The following is a 21734-nucleotide window of genomic DNA, read 5'->3' as shown; positions in this document are numbered from 1 at the left end:
TTCATTGCTCCATAAAAGCATTTTAAGTATTAATTTTGTGATTAATTGCAAAGAAGTCTTTTACATTTCATGGAGTTTTAATAGATTTAGAGTATTATAATAAAATATTTTTGTGGGCTGTTGATTAAAGTTTCATGCAATACATTGGGTGCAAATTATGATACATCAGTGATGTTAATCACATTTCAAGATCCATTTCTGTTTCCAATTAAAAATGTCACTGAACAAAATGCCACATGTACATATTAATTCAATTTGTAAATTGCTCAACAGAATTGTGCAGATTTTACAAGTGAGCAAATATTGATTAACTAGGAGGATACACATCTTTTTAAAATATTCCTTTCTTATTCCTTGAAATAATTCCTCTTTATTTTGGAGGCGGGTGTTTCTCAGGCTCGGGTTTTTTTGGCGCAGTATTTTTCTCATTCGGCTCATTTTCTTCCTTCCATTTCCTTGCTCCTGTTGCACTGTTATACTCGTACCACCTCCCTGTGACTGGTTTTCAATGAGGAAATCATTACTCAGGCATTACAGCAGGTGTAGAAACATATCTGAATTAATACTCAGAGGTTCCGTGGACTGTGCATTAGGAATGAGCAAAAAGTCAAAATTCGAGGCAGCCTCCGATGAGACACGAGGGCCAATTCAGTAATCCCAGTATCATTAGAAGCAAGATCGCTGTGCTCTTACAATTGTCCTAGCTGGATTCAATGATATCAGCTTCTAACAGTAATTTGAATCTGATCCCCACATGTTTCCCGTAAGTGCAATGAATGCAAGGGGGCAGAGAATCATGAGAGTGACGGTTCTTAAAGGGCTGCTGCACCATTTTAACATAGCTGCTTGCTTTAGCTGCATGGAAGAGCAGTTGGCAAGGGAACGTGAGCAAAACGGCACCTTTGCTGCTGATAGTTTGAATATTTTGCAAGAAGAGGTGCAATAGAGGACGGTAACTATATTTGAAGCTGAACGTGCAGCCAGTGGGCAAGAGGTGGCTGATCGATAAATAATGGAATCAGAAGTGTAAGAAATTGTCACATCTTAGGAAGACACCTCATATTAAGCCTATGTCCACAGTGTGTATGCCACAAGCACTATGCCCTGAACAAGGTCCAGCCATAGAACATGGGAGGCAATGGCACAACCTCCGGCATCTTTCACGTCTAGGCTTATACCGGTTGGAATTCGGCATCTCCATTTTGAGGCGATGTCGCCGCATGAGAGAAATTTTTTAAGCCAGGCGTCAGGCGCGGACCCCAAACGCGAAATTCAGTTTTGCTACCTAAAGAGTGGACAGTAACATTAAATGGCGTTGCACACTTACCTGGAAGCGCTATACAGCGCTAAGTGGGCCGTTAAATGTGGGCTCAACATCCGGGAGCTAGGCAGCATTTGGAGCTGCGCCATAGATATAGTGGCACCACCTGGATTGAATGAGGCGTTGATTGGGCGCCTCAAAGCCTCGTGGGTATATTCCCTTCCTACGCACTCACTCAGACCGTGAGCACGACAAACCTTGCAGCAGCAGCTCGTGCCCACCGGTTCGCGGACGCCACACTGGATGCACTCCTTGATACACTGGAGAGGCATCGGCAGGTGCTGAGGAGAGCCCAACCCCAAACTTCCCGAGGAAAATAGCAGAGCAAGTGTCTGCGAGTGTCACGGTGCCAAGGACAATGATGCAAAGCAGAAAAAAGTGCAATGACCTGACGCGGCTCGTGAGGGTGAGTATCTTTAATTTCAAACTTCAACATGCTATGCTCTGACCTCGATGTGCACTCTCAGCTCAATGTAGTTTTTCGGAATCCATGCTCTAAGTGGGTGAGGCCACAGTCAGGGTTCCCATTTGTAGCCTCACCCACTGCAAGGGCCTGCATGCAGTGTTAACCTTACTACTCGGTTCTGCAGACCCACCCCTCATGTTGTTAACTCCTCAGTCTTCATTTTCTCCCCATTACTGTTAGGTCCTGGCCCCCTAATTCAAGCATTGCCACAGCAAGTCCATGCCGTGAATGGTACTTACATCTAACTGCAAAGACTGTCATAGAGTAAAATGTACTAAAGTATGTAAGGCACTTGGGACTCACCGATAAAAGGTCTCCTCTTATCCGACTTCCTCTTTAGTGTTCTAATCGAAGTTCGCACACAATAGACGGGAGCAAATGCGACTGGTGGAGGGCAGCCAGAACTCCAAGTGCTCACTCCGTTGGAGGAACGGATAGCTGCCCTGATGGGCTTGCAATTTGATGCGATGGCAGTGGGTGCGGCCGACCCCTCGGGACAGTGACGATATGTTTGAGTTCCTCTGCAGCGACCTGCAGGACACTTGGCCCTCACATCATCAACATGCAGCTATTTCCATGAGACTGGCATTCAGGAATGCCTTTCCCGCTCCTGGCCCCATTTCTGCAGATAACCGCCATTCTGTGTTTGTGCTTTCAGATGATCAGCCAGATCCACCGGGACCTTCTCGGGTGCCTTCCACAGGCGCAGATGGTGGCGATGACGAGGAGGAGGAGGAGGAGCAGCAGAAGGACGACACCTCCTTCGACCTCACGCAGGAGGCTGCGCTGTCTGAGAGTGGGGCCAGCAGCGGTGCTGACCAAGGGGTGGTGGGGGAGGTGGAGGTGGGTGATGCTCTGGGACCCAGTGGCCTCCAGCAAGGCACGGGGGAGGGGAAGCCTGGGGGCCAGCTCCCCGGAGGGTGAGTGCACGCCTGAGTGATGCTCAGCAGCAGTCTGACGATGACCCCGACCTAGAGTTTGTCCCGAGACAATCCCTGCAGTTGCACAGTGATCTACTGGGTGCAGTAGCAAGGGTGCCCCAGATTCTTTACGCACTTGCTGTGAGGATGGAGGAGTCCACCTCAACTATTGCTTATGCCTCTCAACAGCGCACCGAGCCCATCCTTGGTAGATACCAATAGATGCTGGATGCAAACAGTGACCATGGGGTCCCAGACATGGTGGCATGGACTATGGCTGACATTGCAGTGACCATTGAACACCAGGCCAATGCTATTGTAGGCCTACCTACTCAAATGTCATCAGTGCGTGGTGTTCTGAGTCAGCTCTGTACTGTGCTGGAGTTGCAATCACTCTTGATGCAGAGGCAAGTAGATTCAACGGACGCACTGACCCTTGCCATCCTGTCTGGGGCCCCATCAGTTTAACGGGGACCAAACCTTGCTGAACCAGGGCAGCAATCTGACCTCACCCAATTTGCTGCAGATGGTGATGCTGCTCTTCCCGGGGGGGTAGCAGCCTATTGGGCCAATTGAACGTGATGTCATTTCTCAGCACAACATAATTCCAACTCCACAGTTGCCGTTTTTGCAATCCATCCACAACAGAGTGCTGCCGCCCATGCTGAGGTGATGCAGTTTCCAGCCGGGTCTTCCAGAGCCCAAGCTGGTCGGGGACATCCTGCTAAGCCATCAGGTGTGGCTCCGGCTCCAAGTCAGCCACCGACTACCAGCCTTGCTGAAGGCCCTGAGACCCCATTGAGGAGGAGCAGTAGGCGTGGGATGGGGGAGAAGGGAAGGGGTGGTAAAGCCCTCTCACAGACATAGTAAAGACCTGTGGGAAGGTGGCCACATATGCTGACCTTGTTAAGATATGAGGGTAGAAATTCCCCCCCCCTCCGAAATGGGGCGCACACACCCTGTTTCAATGGTTTTTACCGCAGCTGTAGTTCAGGTCACCTCTTGAGCGACATTTCGCTCTTTGTTGGTTTTTTTTTCCTTGGATCCGTTAGTTGCTCTTAATGGGAGTGGTGACAACACATATGGAGCGGATATGTGGCAGTGGCAACATCTGAGGGGCGGTGCGGAGTGACTGCCACAATGACATCATCATGGCGGCGCGTCACCACGGCTCTCCCCTTCACTTAAAGGGGAAAGCCTCTGCAATTTTAAAACTTTGGCCCACTGGGCCACCAAGGAGGGTTTCGGCCGGGCCAGCGGCCTGGCACCCAAGAGGGGGTGCCAGGCTGGCAGTTGACGGCCTGGCCGAACCTGGGGGCTTAATTCTCAGGCCAACATGGCAGACGGCCAACAAAAAAAGAACATGGCGGCGGCGGCAGAGCGCCCTACCCTTTAAGGGAAGTCGCACCGCCGAAAAGGTGATGGCCACTCCACTCCACAGCGTGGCCGCCTATTTGTGGTGGTAACAGGCCTTAAGGAGAAGGGCAATTTCAGTCCCATGAGCTTTTATAACTAGTAGCACTTGTATGACCCACCAAACACATGTTTGATAGTCACCAGAAATGGGTAGCTTATTATAATGTGAGCTCATATAAATTGTTGCACATGGATGAACGATGAAACAATTGTTTAGTAGCCACCGGGGATGGCTACCTTGTTAGAAAATGAACTTATGTTAATAATTGCACTTGGATGTCTCTGAGAATGTATGAAGGGGTTTTGTGGGTATGTGAGAGAGGAGGTATTAAGGGGTTTAGCAATTTTGAAAGTAGATAAGTCCCCAGGCCCGAATGAAATGCATCCCAGGCTGTTGAGCGAAGTAAAAGAGGAAATAGCAGAGGCCTTGACCATCATTTTTCTAGTCCTCTTTGGATTTGGGCATGGTGCCGGAGGACTGGAGGATTGCTAATGTGGTACCTTTGTTTAAGAAGGGAGAAAGGGATAGGCCAAATAATTACAGGCCTGTCAGCCTAACTTCAGTGGTGGAAAAATTATTGGGAAAAATCCTGAAAGGCAGGATAAATCTACATTTGGAAAGACAAAGATTAATTAGGGACAGTCAGCACGGATTTGTTAAAGGAAAATTGACTAACCTGATTGAATTTTTTGAGGAGGTAACCAAGAGGATCAATGAGGGTAGTGCATACGGACTTTATATGGACTTTAGCAAAGCTTTTGATAAGGTCCCACATGGTAGACTGGTCACAAAGGTTAAAGCCCATGGGATCCAGGGCAAAGTGTCAAGTTGGATCCAAAATTGGCTTAGAGATAGGAAGCAAAGGGTAATGGTTGATGGATGTTTTTGTGACTGGAAGGATGCTTCCAGTGGGGTATTGCAGGACTCAGTACTGGGTCCCTTTTTTTATGGTATATATATCAATGATTTAGATTGGAATATAGGGAGTAGGATTAAGAAGTTTGCAGATGACACTAAAATTGGCTGTGTGGTTGATAATGAAGAGGAAAGTCGTGGACTGCAGGAGGATCTCAACCTACTGTTCAGGTGGGCAGAGCAGCGGCAAATGGAATTTAATTCGGAGAAGTGTGAGGTAATGCACTTTGGGAGGGCTAATAAGGAAAGGGTATACACATTAAACGGTAGGCCACTTAATAGTGTAGATGAACAAAGGGACCTTGGAGTGCTTGTCCACAGATCCCTGAAAGTAACAGGCCAGATGGATAAGGTGGTTAAGAAGGCATATGGAATGCTTGCCTTTATTGGCCGAGGCATAGAATATAAGAGCAGGGAGGTTATGCTTAAATTGTATAATACTTCGGTTAGACCACAGCTGGAGTACTGCATGCAGTTCTGGTCACCGTATTACAGGAAGGACGTGATTGCACTAGAGAGGGTGCAGAGGAGATTTACTAGAATGCTTCATGGAATGGAGAATCTTAGTTATGAGGGCAGATTAGATAGGCTGGGTTTGTTCTCAATGGAACAGAGGAGGTTGAGAGGAGACCTCATTGAGGTGTACAAAATTTTAAGGGGCCTGGATATAGTGGATAGCAAGGGCCTATTTCCATTGGTGGAAGGGTCTATTACGAGGGGGCATAGTTTTAAGGTGGTTGGTGGAAGGTTCAGAGGGGATTTGAGGGGGGGTATTCTTCACGTAGAGGGTTGTCTGGAACTCCCTGCCTGGATGCAGAAACCCTCACCACATTGAAAAGTGCTTGGATAGGCACTTAAAGTGTCGTAACCTGCAGGGTTACGGACCTAGAGCTGGTAATTGGGATTAGACTGGATAACCTCTTGGTGGCTGGCGCAGTTTCGATGGTAAGTACTGCAGGGAATCGAATACAGCCAGGGTGATCTCCTGGACTAGTTTCGATTGCCTGAATGGGTTGAAGAGGGATTTTACCAGAATTTTTTTTTCCCAGTTGGCCTGGGTTTTTATCTGGTTTTTGCCTCTCCCAGAAGATCACATGGCTCCAGTTGGGGTGGAGTGTAGAATGTTTCAGTGTAAGGGGTGCCGCAGTTGTGCGGGGTGGACTGGTTGGGCTGGGTGCTCTTTACCTGTCCACTATTGTTCATAGGTTTATATGTCACCTTCAGGACTGCTGACTGAGGGCCGTGTGGCTTTTGTTGGCCGGCGTGGACACGACGGGTCGAAATGACCTCCTTCTGCGTTGTAAATTTCTATATTTCTATGTTTCTATGTGATGTGTTGGGGATGAAGTAGTTGTCTTGTGCTTGTTTTCAGCACACATGATTTATGTTTGAAATAAAGCAAGTTTGGATTGTTCACATGATTATGCAATGATTATTAAAGACAGAGGCTACACACATGGGCATCAACTCAACACATCGCTACACATAGGAACTGAACCAGAGTCCATGGAATGTTGGAAAATGACCACCAATGCATCTACTATTTCTAGGGCCACTTCCTTAAGTACTCTGGGATGCAGACTATCAGGACCTGGGGATTTATCGGCCTTCCGTCCCTTAAATTTCCCTAACACCATTTCCTAAGGATTTCCCTCAGTTCCCCCTTCTCGCTAGACCCTCGGTCCTCTAGTATTTTCGGGAGGTTATTCGTGTCTTCCTTAGTGGGTCTAGTGTGTAGGCTGGCCATTCGACATGTCAAGACTTATTCACTGGAATCGATAAGCGATGAGTCTCTGATGAGCAGCCCTTCCAGCCACAGCAGTGTCAGGCTGCCTCCTCCATCGGTGAGGCTCCTCAAAAGAACATCAGAACATAAGAATTAGGAACAGGAGTAGGCAATCTAGCCCCTCGAGCCTGCTCCGCCATTCAATAAGATCATGGCTGATCTGGCCGTGGACTCGGCTCCACTTACCTGCCCTCTCCCCGTAACCCTTAATTCCCTTATTGGTTAAAAATCTAGCGATCTGTGACTTGAATACATTCAATGAGCTAGCCTCAACTGCTTCCTTGGGCAGAGAATTCCACAGATTCACAACCCTCTGGGAGAAGAAATTCCTTCTCAACTCGGTTTTAAATTGGCTCCCCTGTATTTTGAGGCTGTGCCCCCTAGTTCTAGTCTCCCCTACCAGTGGAAACAACCTCTCTGCCTCTATCTTGTCTATCCCTTTCATGATTTTAAATGTTGCTATAAGATCACCCCTCATCCTTCTGAACTCCAACGAGTAAAGACCCAGTCTACTCAATCTATCATCATAAGGTAACCCCCTCATCTCCGGAATCAGCCTAATGAATCGTGTCTGTACCCCCTCCAAAGCCAGTATATCCTTCCTTATGTAAGGTGACCAAAACTGCACGCAGTACTCCAGGTGCGGCCTTACCAATACCCTATACAGTTGCAGCAGGACCTCCCTGCTTTTGTACTCCATCCCTCTCACAATGAAGGCCAACATTCCATTCGCCTTCCTGACTACCTGCTGCACCTGCAAACTAACTTTTTGGGATTCATGCACAAGGACCCCCAGGTCCCTCTGCACCGCAGCATGTTGTAATTTCTCCCCATTCAAATAATATTCCCTTTTACTGTTTTTTTCTCCCAAGGTGGATGACCTCACACTTTCCGACATTGTATTCCATCTGCCAAACCTTAGTCCATTCGCTTAACCTATCCAAATCTCTTTGCAGCCTCTCTGTGTCCTCTACACAACTCGCTTTCCCACTAATCTTAGTGTCATCTGCAAATTTTGTTACACTACACTCTGTCCCCTCTTCCAGGTCTTCTATGTATATTATAAACAGTTGTGGTCCCAGCATCGATCCCTGTGGCACACCACTAACCACCGATTTCCAACCCGAAAAGGACCCATTTATCCCGACTCTCTGCTTTCTGATCGCCAACCAATTCTCTATCCATGCTAATACATTTCCTCTGACTCCGCGTACCGCTATCTTCTGCAGTAATCTTTTGTGTGGCACCTTATCGAATGCCTTTTGGAAATCTAAATACACCACATCCATCAGTACACCTCTATCCACCATGCTCATTATATCCTCAAAGAATTCCAGTAAATTAGTTAAACATGATTTCCCCTTCATGAATCCATGTTGCGTCTGCTTAATTGCACTATTTCTATCTAGATGCCCCGCTATTTCTTCCTTAATGATAGTTTCAAGCATTTTCCCCACTACAGATATTAAACTAACCGGCCTATAGTTACCTGCCTTTTGTCTGCCCCCTTTTTTAAACAGAGGCGTTACATTAGCTGCTTTCCAACCCTCTGGTACCTGCGATTCCTACTCTGACTAGCACGTGGCACTGGTAGCAATCCCGAGATTACTACTTTTGAGGTTCTACTTTTTAATCATCGCCGTCGTCCTCCTGAGGTGGATCATCCATCCATGGTGGCAATGGCTGGCTCCTCATAATAGTCAGGTTATGCAGCATGCAGCAGACAATGGTAAACATGGAGACACTATCAGGTGTGTACTGAAATGCCTCTCCAGAACGGTCAAGGCTGCGCAAATGCTGCTTCAGAACCCCGATAGTTTGCTCAATAATCGCCCGGGCTGTGGTATGGCTGGTGTTGTAGCGCTGCTTGGCAGGGGTGGTGGGATTGTGGAGGGGTGTCATCAGCCAGGGTGCCACACCATATCCTTTGTTGCCCAGGAGCCAGCTACGGCCTTCATGCGGTGGCTTGAAGAGCTGTGGCACAGTGCTCTCCTGCAGGATGTAGGCACCGTGACAGCTGGCAGGATATCGGGCATTGACAGCGAGGATCATCTCCCTGTGATCGCAGACCAGCTGTACATTGCAGGAGTGGAATCCCTTGCGATTCCAAAAGACCTCTCCATTGTAGGGACGGGCCCTCAATGCCAGATGCATACAATCAATGGCTCGCTAAACCCTGGGGAAGCCCACTCTCCTGGCAAAGCCCTGGGTGTGCTCATCCTGGTCTTCCCTGGATATGGTGAACTTGATGCAATCCATTCGTTTGCTGTAGAAAGTGTCAGTCACCTGGGGAATGCAGCAATGTACTGCAAACTGCGAGATGTTGCATATATCATAATGGGGAACAAGGAAATGGCAGACCAATTGAACAACTACTTTGGTTCTATCTTCACTAAGGAAGACACGAATAACCTCCCGAAAATACTAGGAGACCGAGGGTCGAGCGAGAAGGGGGAATTGAGGGAAATCCTTATTAGTGAGGAAATGGTGTTAAGGAAATTGAAGGGACTGAAGGCCAATAAATCCCCAGGGCCTGATAGTCTGCATCGCAGAGTATTGAAGGAAGTGGCCCTAGAAATAGTAGATGCATTGGTGGTCATTTTCCAACATTCCATGGACTCTGGTTCAGTTCCTATGGATTGGAGGGTAGCTAATGTAACCCCACTTTTTAAAAAAGGAGGGAGAGAGAAAACAGTGATTTATAGACCGGTTAGCCTGACATCGGTAGTGGGGAAAATGCTGGAATCAATTATTAAAGATGTAATAGCAGCGCATTTGGAAAGCAGTGACAGGATCGGTCTAAGTCAGCATGGATTTATGAAAGGAAAATCATGCTTGACAAATCTTTTAGAGTTTTTTGAGGATGTAACTAGTAGATTGGATAAGGGAGAACCAGTGGATGTGGTGCATTTGGACTTTCAAAAGGCTTTTGACAAGGTCCCACGCAGGAGATTAGTGTGCAAAATTAAGGCACATGGCATTGGAGGTAATGTATTGACATGGATAGAGAACTGGTTAGCAGACAGGAAGCAAAGAGTGGGAAATAACAGGTCCTTTTCAGAATGGCAGTCAGTGACTAGTGGGGTGCTGCAGGGTTCAGTGCTGGGACCCCAGCTATTTACAATATACATTAATGATTTAGACGAAGGAATTAAATGTAATATCTCCAAGTTTACAGATGACACTAAGCTGGGTGGCAATGTAAGCTGCGAGAAGGATGCTAGGAGGCTGCAGGGGGACTTGGACAGGTTCGGTGAGTGGGCAAATGCATGGCAGATGCAGTATAATCTGGGTAAGTGTGAGGTTATCCACTTTGGTGGCAAAAACAGAAAGGCAGAATATTATCTGAATGGTGGCAGATTAGGAAAAGGGGAGGTGCAATGAGACCTGGGTGTCATGGTACATCAGTCATTGAAGGTACAGCAGGCAGTAAAGAATGCAAATGGCATGCTGGCCTTCATAGCGAGGGGATTTGAGTATAGGAGCAGGGAGGTCTTACTTCAGTTGTACAGGGTCTTGGTGAGACCACACCTTGAATATTGTGTGCAGTTTTGATCTCCTAATCTGAGGAAGGACATTCTTGCTTTTGAGGGAGTGCAGCGAAGGTTCACTAGACTAATTCCCGGGATGGCAGGACTGACATATGAAGAAAGACTGGATCGACTAGGCTTATATTCACTGAAATTTAGAAGAATGAAAGGGGATCTCATAGAAACATATAAAATTCTGATGGGACTGGACAGGTTAGATGCAGGAAAAATGTTCCCGATGTTGGGGAAGTCCAGAACCAGGGGTCACAGGCTAAGGATAAGGGGTAAGCCATTTAGGACTGAGATGAGGAGAAACTTCTTCACTCAGAGAATTGTGAACCTGTGGAATTCTCTGCCACAGAAAGTTGTTGAGGCCAGTTTGTTAGATATATTCAAAAGGGAGTTAGATGTGGCCCTTACGGCTAAAGGGATCAAGGGGTAAGGAGAGAAAGTAGCAATGGGGTACTGAGGTGAAAGATCAGCCATGATCTTATTGAATGGTGGTACAGGCTCGAAGGGTCGAATGGCCTACTCCTGCACCTATTTTCTATGTTTCTAGTTTCACCTACAGGAGACTGGAAGGAGCCGGTAACATAGAAGTTGAGTGCTACTGTCACTGCCACTGCCACTGACAGCGAGGTCCTGGTGCTGATGTCAGCTGCCAGGTATGTCTGCAGAAGGTTGCAAAGCTCCGTCACCACCTCCTTGCGGAACCTCAGCCTTCTGAAGCACTGCTCCCCGGACATCTCAAGATAAGAGTAATGCGCGCAGTAAACCCTGCGTCTGTATGGCCTCCTGCCCTGCCATCTGAGATATCTCCTCTGGGGAGGATCCACATTTGCCGTAAGCTGTCTCTGCAGCCGGCGCCTTTCATGTCGGCACCGCAGGACGACGCGGTGTGCGATCATTGCCCCCATCACTTGGCACAGGTCACAGCGAAATGTAACTTTCAAATTTTCCCGAGTTGGAACCCAATGTGTCCGAGAAAACTAGTACTGAATCTGATGAGTCAACAGCAGTACGACGCCAACACCCTACTCTCTTGTGCGTGCATCAAACGCAGCACTGACCGAGACCTCTGAGCCCCCTTTAAATAAAGCCCCCGATTCGTTTCTGCGCCTTGTGCAATCCGATGCCAGCCGTTAACTGAGGCGGCAAAAGTCAATGTGGCGAGAAGAGCGCCAAGGAGGTGTTGCACACATACTGACATCATGACTTCCATGGCTTTAGCTGGCGGCACATTACGTTTTAACGTCCTTAAAAAATGACCACCGAATTTCGCGTCAGGCGTGAACAGCAGCGAGCACGAGTCCACACCACACCGGCATTATCAGCAGGTGTTTGCAACTGAATTTCGACCCCATAATACTTGAAGTTGAAATTTAGCTCTGCCATTGAAAAATGTTTCTAATGTCAAACATGGCTGATGCACATTGTGGTACCAAGTTAAAATAAAATAAATAATTTGCATTAATGTAGCAACTTTCACATCCTCAAAACATTACAAAGCACACTACACCTCATGAATTACTTTTGAAATGTAGGCCCTTGATTTTGGTTTGGCGTGTATATCAAGTGGGCAGTGGGTGCAACAATCACAGTACTTGCCCAATTACACTGGAAGTCGGGCCTCATTTAAATTTGCAAACCAGCTACCAGCACAAATCTAGCTCCTCATTGGCAGTAATTTGGCATGGGGTGGAGGGGGGGGGGGGGAAATTCAGTAACTCTTGACATTTCCTAAAGGCAACCTCAACTTTTAAAGAGGAGGTCTGAGAGAAAATGAGAGTGATGGTTAAGATCTAAATGTGTGTGGTGGTTAGATCTTAATGATATATTAGCATGTTGTTTCAGCTGCTATATGTTAATGAAACATGTTTTCTGCAATTATGGCACCCTTCTAGTAGCTGAGATAGGAGAGTACGTCAACATATGCAGGCATATTTTGGAACATGTCAATATTCCCTGGAGGTCCCACATACAGAATAGATTAAGAATTACGCTTATAGGGTGCCACTTTAGGGGACTTGTTGAAAAGTAACTATTACTTATCCTCACTGTAAAAAGTCTCTCCTCTCCAATTATTGTCCTGTCCTGTCCCATATCTATTCTCTGCTCATCAGTCCAGAGTGAAAGACAATCCACGGATATATCCATGAACGTTGTAAAAGCCACGGCTTCTCTGACCAGCCACGAAGTACACTTGAGTAACGTGGGAAAGGACCATATCCCTAAGTCAGTTTGCCTCCCTTTCCCCAGATGTTGCACATAGAAATTCACCCTAGGATACGCTGGAAAGGTAAGATTCAAACTTGGGAGTCGTGAAATTAACTGTGAGGCTCTGCAGAACTTTTAACCTAATGTGACTTGTCTCTCTCCACTTGAAAAAATATACATTACCTGGATCGACTGCTACTCCATTGAAAACCGTATCATATTTAGTTATTTCCTGTGAGGAATGGACAATTACATATAAGTCAAATTGATTGGATATAGTCAGATTAAAATGTTGGTAACATGTACTTGCTTTTATTATGCAGTCCCTTTCAAACTGCTGTTAAAACATATTCAGAGAGTTGTGATCACCAGCTTCCAGCTGCTGGAGGAATTTCTAATGTTAGAACAGAGTTGACAAGATAACGATCTCTTTTCTACATTAAGAATGTAAAGACAGTAGTTTAAAAAGTCATTTCCACATTTTAGCACCATGAGGCCAACTCTTCCAGGCAACACCCAGTGCTAATTGCTGAGAAATTATTTATTATTTGTGCAATGTGCAAGATTTAACTGCTGCGTCAGTGTCAACCAAGCAGTCTAACTGGAACAAACACCACCATGATGGCTGCTGGGAATGTTTTAGTTGCTGGGAAGAATCACCCTGCACCAAATATTAAACCTGTAGCAACACAAGTATGTGAGATGCAGACTTTGCATTTTTGCTTTAACACTATAACAACAGATGTGATTAGTTATCTACAATATTAGAAAATCACCCATTGCAAGCGAGAGATTTTTATCATTTTATTTTGGTTCTAATCAAGATGAGGGATGTCTGTGTTTGTAAGTGAAACACTTTGCACTTTGGGCACCCTGCATCAGTCTCAAGTACTCCCAGATCAACATTGCTAGATGCAAAGTAAAGATCCCTTTAATTTGCCCGAACAATGTGCCTTAATGCCAACCTCTGAATGGTATCTACTGCACCAGTGTGACATCATCCCCCACTAGCCACTCTTGTGGCCTTTCTGAGCGAGATTGCTGATTGAGTGCTGATTGGTAATTTTGAGGAGTCATTTCACAAGTAGACTGGCTGGACACAAACCCAGGGGTAGAAATTCAGATCCGCCGAAACGGGTCGCACCTTCCGCTTTTGATGTGTTTTCACCACCGTGGTGGGTGAGATGGCCTCCTGCGTGAAATTCAGCTCTTTATCATTTTTATTTGAGCAGACCGGAAGTCGGTCATAATGGGGGTAGTGGTAGTGCGGTGATGAGCACACGAGAGGGGTGGAAGAGGGGGCGGGACAGAGTCTCCGCCACTGTCAGTCATCAGCACAGCGCTGATGATGTCATGACGCGTGTGCGTCAACACGTCTCTCCCCTTCACTTAAAGGGGAGGGACGCTGCGAACTCTGCGATTATTTTAGTTCAGTCCACTGGGCCACCAGGGAGGGTTTGAGCCGGGCCAGCAGCCTGGCACCCAAGAGGGAGTGCCAGGCTGCCTGTTGGTGGCCCGGCCGAACCCGGGAGCATAACTGTCGGGGCGACCCGGCAGTCAGCCAACAAAAATAATAAAATGGCGGCCGCGGCAGTGCGCCCTCCCCTTGAATGGCTGATGCACAGCCATGTCACACACACAGCCAACACAGTGCACCGACAGAAAAATCTGTCAGGGGCACCGCTCGGCGGACCAAAGAATTTTTCCCCTGAATTTAGGTTGAGGTGCGGGAGATCGGTGGTGCGTGCTTTGATGACGCACTTGAGGTGTTGGAATCAGCGGAGCAGAAATGGGGACTGCCATAAAAAGCACCCGGGAGAATTTCGCGAGCGGTGGCCATTCGACACCACCACGTGACCGCTGCTTTCCGGCGGTAAGGGGCATCTTCAGGAGGGTGAATTTCAGCCGCCCCCAGTCTCCTGAGATGAAAGGACATAGAAGGAATATCTCTCTGTGCCTCCATGTCCAGCTTTCCATTACATATGTGAACTGGATATGGTGTTTTGCAGGACTTTTTACTGCAGTAGTTACTGCCCATTACAATATTAGAACATAAAAACATAAGAAATAGGAACAGGAGTAAGCCATTTGGCTGATCTGATCATGGACTCAGCTCCACTTCTCTGCCCGCTCCCCATAACCCTTTACTCCATTATCGTTCAAAAATCTGTCTGTCTCCACCTTAAATATATTCACTGACACAGCCTCCACAGCTCTCTGGGGCAGAGAATTCCACAGATTTACAACCCTCTGAGAGAAGAAATTTCTCCTCATCTCAGTTCTAAATGGGCAACCCCTTATTCTGAAACTATGTACCCTAGTTCTAGATTCCCCCACGAGTGGAAACATCCTCTCTGCATTTACCTTGTCGAGCCCCCTCAGTATCTTGTATGTTTCAATAAGATCACCTCTCATTCTTCTAAACTCCAATGAGTATAGGCCCAACCTGCTCAACCTTTCTTCATAAGCCAAACCCCCTCATCTCAGGAATCAACCTCGTGAACCTTAGGAGTATGAAATTACGCTTCCAGCAGGGACCCTTACCCACCTGGAACACATATCAGGCAATCACAGGCATGCTCCCTCATCATTATGTTTAATGGAGAAAGTTCGTGGGGAGCATACATCCGATTCCTGGATCTGGGTTCCTCACAGGCCAGGCTTCCTGCTAACTGAACGATTATGTAAAATCAACACTTTTATACAAAAGGGCAACATTCTGCCCTGCTGGTAAAATTAACACTTACCGTTACAACTTCTACTTTTTCTTTCTTAGGTTCTGTTTTTAAAAAGAAAATAAGTTTATCAAAAATCATTTTGCATCATAAAGTAGGGTTGTTTGTATTTTGATTTTGGGAATTCATTTTAATCAAAGAGACAATCATACCCACCTGGTAGGTAAATCTTCACTCTACAAAAGTAGGAAGACAACAGAACGTTAATTAAAAGGGAAATATCACAAAACATCAACATTCTTTTCTCCTATTTTTATAGATTTCTAGCAAGTTAACTATAGAACATTTCAGTTAAAATTGATTATTGATGGCGACGAAAAACAAAATAAATTTAATGGGGCTAAAATTCCGGCCTCGCCGTGTCCGTATGGAATACGTACGGACCCGCGAGGCTCCGCCAAACCGGTTTTCGGCGCGCAATGTGCATACGCCAAAAAACGGCTTTTCCGATCAGTCAAGTTTTGGCTTGATAGATCCTCCACATCCCCACAGCCAGGACATTCGCGCGGGCGAGATTGTGCTATTTGCCTAACTCTTGCCCAGCGAATGTCCTTAAAACTCTTGCGCCTGATAAAAGTAGCCTACTTTTACCAGCGTAAGAGTTTTAAAACTATAAAAATAATATTTAAATACACATTTTTATGTTAAAAACCCTGTCCACTAAGGTAAATTTATTTTAAATCCTGTTAAAACACTTAAAAAAAAATCCAAAAAATATTTTTTTTCTAAAACATTTAATTAACTTTAATTATAATTAATTTTAATTATGTGAAGTGATTTTTTTATTTTTTTATGTTGTGTTTAATGTGTTTTTTTTTCTCTCTTTGAGAGTAATAAGAACTCGGAGAAATGGAGTTCTCCTTACTATCAATCAGAATACTGTACCGTGATTGGTTGTCCAGTCACACGTGACTCCACCTTCTTCATGCGAACCTCGAGGACTGGGGCTTGCTCTGAAGCGCAGGAAGAGAAGGCCTCCCACCAGGTACTTTTGTAAAAAAATCTCTGCGCATAGCCTACTTTTATAGGCATAAGAGTTTTAAAATACACAAAAACATTATAAAATAAAATCTTAAAAACAAATTATGTTAAAAACCCTCCCCACTATGATAAGTTTATTTTAAACCATAATTTTAAAAACTTTTTTAAAAATCGGAACTATATTTTTTTAATAATACATAAATAACTTTAATTTAAATTAATAAAAATATGTGGTGTATTTTTTCTAGTTTTTATTAGAGTTTTGTGTGTTTGGGGAGGGGTTCTCATTCATCATAATGGGAACTCCAACTTACGGAGCTCGCATTATTATGAATGAGAACATACTTTACCTTGATTGGCTACCCAGAGCCACGTGACTGCAGCTCCAGCCCTGCGCACGTCCTGATATGCACGTGCTGCAACGTGTAGTCAGTGGAGGCCTCAAGACCGGGAACTCGTGTGGGTGCAGCAGGAACAGGTAGGTGCACATCTTTTTTAACTTTTACCCTCGATTGCCCGCGGGAAGCAGCCGACCGGGATTTCTGGGCCGATATCTCAAACCTACAATTACGTCACCATATTTAATTATGGACTTACTTTTTTGGTGGTGGTGGTTTCGGCTTTTTGGTACATGCCTTCTGGCAGCTTTCTGCGCATTTAGTGTACTTCAAGATAAGGTAAAGTGCCAGGGCAAAGAGGAAGGCCAATAGGATTGCCAGCAGCGTAGCAATAAAGGGGACATACCAGTCAGCTCGATTGTAAGTATTCACGGCAGTGTTAATGATGGTCAATCCTTTTCTCTTCTGTTTAAATGAGACAGGAAATTCAATGCCATGAGTTTGTTATGAGATAAAATGAATTCATGAATGTGCAATTTAATTGCGAGCTTCTGCCTCTTTTACTCAGAACTAGGTGAAGGACCAATACTGTAGTGTAGGTCACTACGTAAGTTAAAACGACTAGGGGGAGAAATTCATTTTGCATCCATAACGAGCGCAGGGTTGGAGGAGGGACTCTGCTCCATGCTAATCTGTGACAGCTCGAGGCCTGAGTCGAATGGGCACCCTGCTGTAGCTCACCAGTTGAGGAGGACGGCTCCCATGCAGAGCCGCTGGAAGGTGGGGTGGGGTGGAGTGGAGGTTGGAGGCGATCCAGGGATGGAGCCTTGAACGCGCAACTTTATAGGTGCCTTTTTTGTAATTATTGAAAACTTTTTTTTGAACTGGCAACACAAAGGACACTGCCCACTCTATGTTGCAGGTGGGCCCTGAGGCCTGCTGTTGCCAACCCTCCCTGGTGAAATGCAACAATCACCACTGACACCTGGGAGTCCTTGGCCAAAGACCGCCCGAGGTGGAGAAAGTGCATCTGGGAGGGCGCTGAGCTCTTCGAATCTCAACGCTGCGAGCATGAAGAGGTCAGGTGCAGGCAGCGGAAGGAGCATGTGGTAAATCAGTGCCACTCCCCCCTTCCCCCGACGAATGTCTGTCCCACCCGTGACAGAGTCTGTGGCTCTCGTGTTGGACTGTTCAGCCACCAAAGAGCTCATTTAGGAGTGGAAGCAAGTCTTGCTCGACTCTGAGGGGCTGCCTATGATGATGATGATGTTGCCAAGCTCTATCCCACCACCCCACCTGACCCCTGCCTCCAAATGCACTTCTTGGCACTGGCTGGAGAGCCCATGGAAATTACTCAAATGACCCTGATCCTGGAAACTCTCCGGGAGTTAAGGATACATCCTTGCAGCGGGCAGGACTTCCACCCTCTCCACTTCTCCGACATCACTCCCAAGCGGAGGATCGAATCGCGTCAGTGGGATCTCCGACCGATCTTTCCCCTTCCTTGCTGAGAGGTATGAGGTCAGTAGTATCACCCCAACTGCTATGCTCAACTGAGACTAACTAACTCAGCACAGATCCCGTGAATTGAACCTGGGATATTCCTCGTCTGTGTGACTCCATACTACAACAGGCAGTTAAGGAAGTTATTCACGAAACATTTTAATTCACATTTGAACTAGCAGTTAAACAAGTGCAACAAAAGTTAGATAAAAGTCTGACTGTTCCCCAACTAATTTATTTCTGTCATGTTTAATTGTCTGCTATTATTGTAATGCTTTGTGGTATCATTTGGAAGATTAACTGATAATATGCTGTATTATTAAATAAAACGCTCACATAAAAGGATGTTGTTGTTGGAGTGGTTGTTCTTGTCTGAACCACAGTAATGTCAATCACTACAGTTCCTGTCCTTGGCTTAACGTTCTTAATATTGTCATCAATGATGTTGACTATGAGATGATACCGCTGCTGAAAGTCGGCTTTTCGCTCAAAGTCAAATGGAGCTTTGATTATCAGCTTCGGAGTATTAGATCCACGGATAGGGTCAAAAGCAAAGTGATTGTTCACATTTCCTGTAAATAAAATGATTTGGAATGAGGTAACATGCTGCGAAGTGAAATGGCAGATTAATATAATTTTCATCAAAGTGGAAATTTTTAATGCTGAAAATAGTAAAAGAAACAACGTTACAAACAAGATATGGATGTGCAGGATTCATTTCAAATAAGGGTAGCTCATTGCAATAAACTAACTGGAGTCTATTAGCTTGATAAAATTATATAATTTTGACACAGTATGACTTTTTCATTCAGAACTGACTGATCTATTCAATAGAAAAAAAGTAAATGGAACAAAATGGTCACATTTGGAATATTTTAGTATTCCGACACTCATCTTAAAGGCACTCAAAGTTTCTGTGTTCTAAGTTCATACAAAGTAGTTTACAAAGTCGCTATAAAGTTTGTCACATGATGATTACAAAGGGATTATTAGTGCATCATGGTAATTGATAAACAGTACATATTAGAACCACATGGTGCTTGGTGGGTTCAGGGAATGTGGGAATGATCCCTGGGGTTTGACCAGGGCACATCAGGTCTTTCAGATCACATGGTGAGTCTTTTATGGATGAGGCATTGCTCTTAGCAAAGCATTAGGACTAAGTTGTTAGTTTGCAGCTCAACGCCATCAGTTGCACCAGCCTATATATTGCTGGGCAGATTAATTCCCTGGTAGGTAAGCCTAACAGGCAATGAGTTCGATCTGTAGAGTCTATGAGGCCCAGCAAACTATCTTTGGCCTTTCTAATTGTTATCCAGAATGGCTCAATAGGGGACAGGACAAATGTATGCAGCAGTGGCTATAGCCCCTCACAAGGGCTGGCTTGGGAATTCCCTCTTGCCTTATTCGGACAAATGAGAGCTGGTTTGAACATCAGGCGATCTAGCTGTCCAATGCCATTTGTCTGAGGCCTGCACCATTTTGATTGGTGGGCCTCATTGGGGTGGCTGCCCACATCTTTCCAGAGATGACGGGCGTAACCAGCCCATTTGTAGACCCGCCACCTATTTAAAGAGTAATTGTACCTCTTAAAGCAAGGTGTGATTCTACTCAGTTTAACTCAATGCTGGAACCAGGAGGATTCATCAACATGTAATAGAACAAAGGGCTGCCTTTAAAGAGGAAATAGTTCAGGTATAGTTGAGATACAATCCCACAAGGGGGAAAGGCAGGACAACTAAAGTCAGGGCTCCCTGGATGCCGAAACAGATAGAGAATATGATGAAGCAGAAAAAGAGCACATATGACAGATGTCAGGTTGCAAATATATCTGAGAATCAGGCTATATATAGAAAGGTCAGAGGAGCAGTGAAAAAACAAATAAGAGGGGCAAAGAGAGGGTATGAGAATAGAATGGCAGCCAACATAAAAGGTATTCCAAAAGTATTCGATAGGCACATAAATAGTAAAAGGATAGTAAGAGGAGGGGTGGGGCTGATTAGGGACAAAAAAGGGAGACCTATGCTTGGTGGCAGAGAGTATGGCTGAGGTACTAAACGAGTAATTTGCATCCGTCTTCACCAAGGAAGGAGATGCTGCCATAGACATAGTGAAGGAGGAGATTGCAGAGACACTTGATAGGATAAAAATTTATAAAGAAGTGGTATTAAAAAGGCTGGCTGCCTTTAAAGTCAATAAATCACCGTGAGTGGATGGATTGCACATGGGATGCTAAAAGAATAGAGAAATCGCGGAGGTACTGGCCATAATATTCCAATCCTCCTTTGATACGGGGGTGATGCCAAAGGACTGGAGAATTGAAAATGTTATATCATTGTTCAAAAAACAGTGTAAAGATAATCCCAGCAACTTCGGGCCAGTCAGTTTAACCTTGGTAGTGGGGAAGCTTTTAGAAACAGTGATCAGGGACAAAATTAACAGTCACTTGGATAGGTGTGGATTAATTAAGGAAAGACAGCACGGATTTGTTAAAGGCAAATCGTGTTTAACCAACTTGATCAAGTTTTTTGATGAGGAAACAGAGAGGGTTGATGTGAGTAATTCGGTTGATGTCGTGTACATGAATTTCCAAAAGGCGTTTCATAAAGTGCCACATAATAGGCTTGCCAGCAAAGTTGAAGCACATGGAATAAAATAGGCAGTGGCAGCATGGATCCAAAATTGGCTAAGTGATAGGAAACAGAGTAATGGTGAACGGCTGTTTTTCGGACTGGAGGAAGGTATACAGTGGTGTTCCCCAGGGGTCGGTTCTAGGACCACTGCTTTTCTTGATATATATTAATGTCTTGGTCGTGGGTGTACAGGACACAATTTCAAAATTTGCAGATGACACAAAACTTGGAAGTATAGGGAACAGTGAGGAAGATAGTGATAGACTTCAGGAAGACATAGACAGGCTGGTGAAATGGGTGGACACGTGGCAGATGAAATTTAACGCAGGAAAATGTGAAGTGATAAATGTTGGTACAAAGAATGAAGAGAATGGTACAATCCTTAATGGTACAATCCTAAAGGGGGTGCACGAACAGAGAGACCTGGGGATATGTGTGCACAAATCATTGAGGGTGGCAGGGCAGGTTGAGAAGGCGGTTAAAAAGGCTTACAGGATCCTGGGCTTCATAAATAGAGGTATAGAGTACAAAAGTATGGAGATTATGATGAACCTGTATAAAATGTTTTTTCGGCCCCAACTGGAGTACTGTGTCCAATTTTGGGCACCACATTTTAGGAAGGATGTGAAGGCCTTGGAGATGGTGCAGAAAAGATTTCCGAGAATGATTCCAGGAATGAGGGATTTCAGTTACGTTGATAGACTGGAGAAGCTGGGGTTGTTCTCCTTGGAGCAGAGAAGATTGAGAGGAGATTTGATCGAGGTGTTCTGGACAGAGTAGATAGAGGGAAACTGTTCCCATTGACAGGATGGTCGAGAACCAGAGGACTCAGATTTAAGGTGATTGGCAAAAGAAACAAAGGCAATGTGGAAAAAACCTTTTGATGCAGCGAGTGGTTGGGATCTGGAATGCACTGCCTGAAAGGGTGGTGGAGCCAGACTCAATCTTATCTTTCAAAAGGGAGTTGGATAA

General features: G+C 45.5%; 1 protein-coding gene across 1 annotated transcript in view; it reads right to left on the bottom strand.

Moving 5' to 3' along the window:
* Positions 1-370: 370 nt before the first annotated feature.
* LOC139276696 (cadherin-related family member 3-like) overlaps positions 371-21734 on the bottom strand; it is a 113786-nt gene continuing 92422 nt past the window's right edge. Inside the window, exons 15-20 of the mRNA XM_070894663.1 lie at positions 18466-18701; positions 16886-17091; positions 15464-15483; positions 15320-15351; positions 12756-12804; positions 371-498 (exon numbers count right to left, since the gene is read on the bottom strand). Of these exons, the coding sequence (XP_070750764.1) occupies positions 371-498; positions 12756-12804; positions 15320-15351; positions 15464-15483; positions 16886-17091; positions 18466-18701 (671 nt within the window). The remainder of the gene's footprint in view (positions 499-12755; positions 12805-15319; positions 15352-15463; positions 15484-16885; positions 17092-18465; positions 18702-21734) is intronic.

Source organism: Pristiophorus japonicus, chromosome 12 (genome assembly GCF_044704955.1).
Source record: "Pristiophorus japonicus isolate sPriJap1 chromosome 12, sPriJap1.hap1, whole genome shotgun sequence".
In the NCBI taxonomy this organism is placed as follows: Eukaryota; Metazoa; Chordata; class Chondrichthyes; family Pristiophoridae; genus Pristiophorus; species Pristiophorus japonicus.
This window is presented reverse-complemented; position numbering and strand designations above follow the sequence as displayed.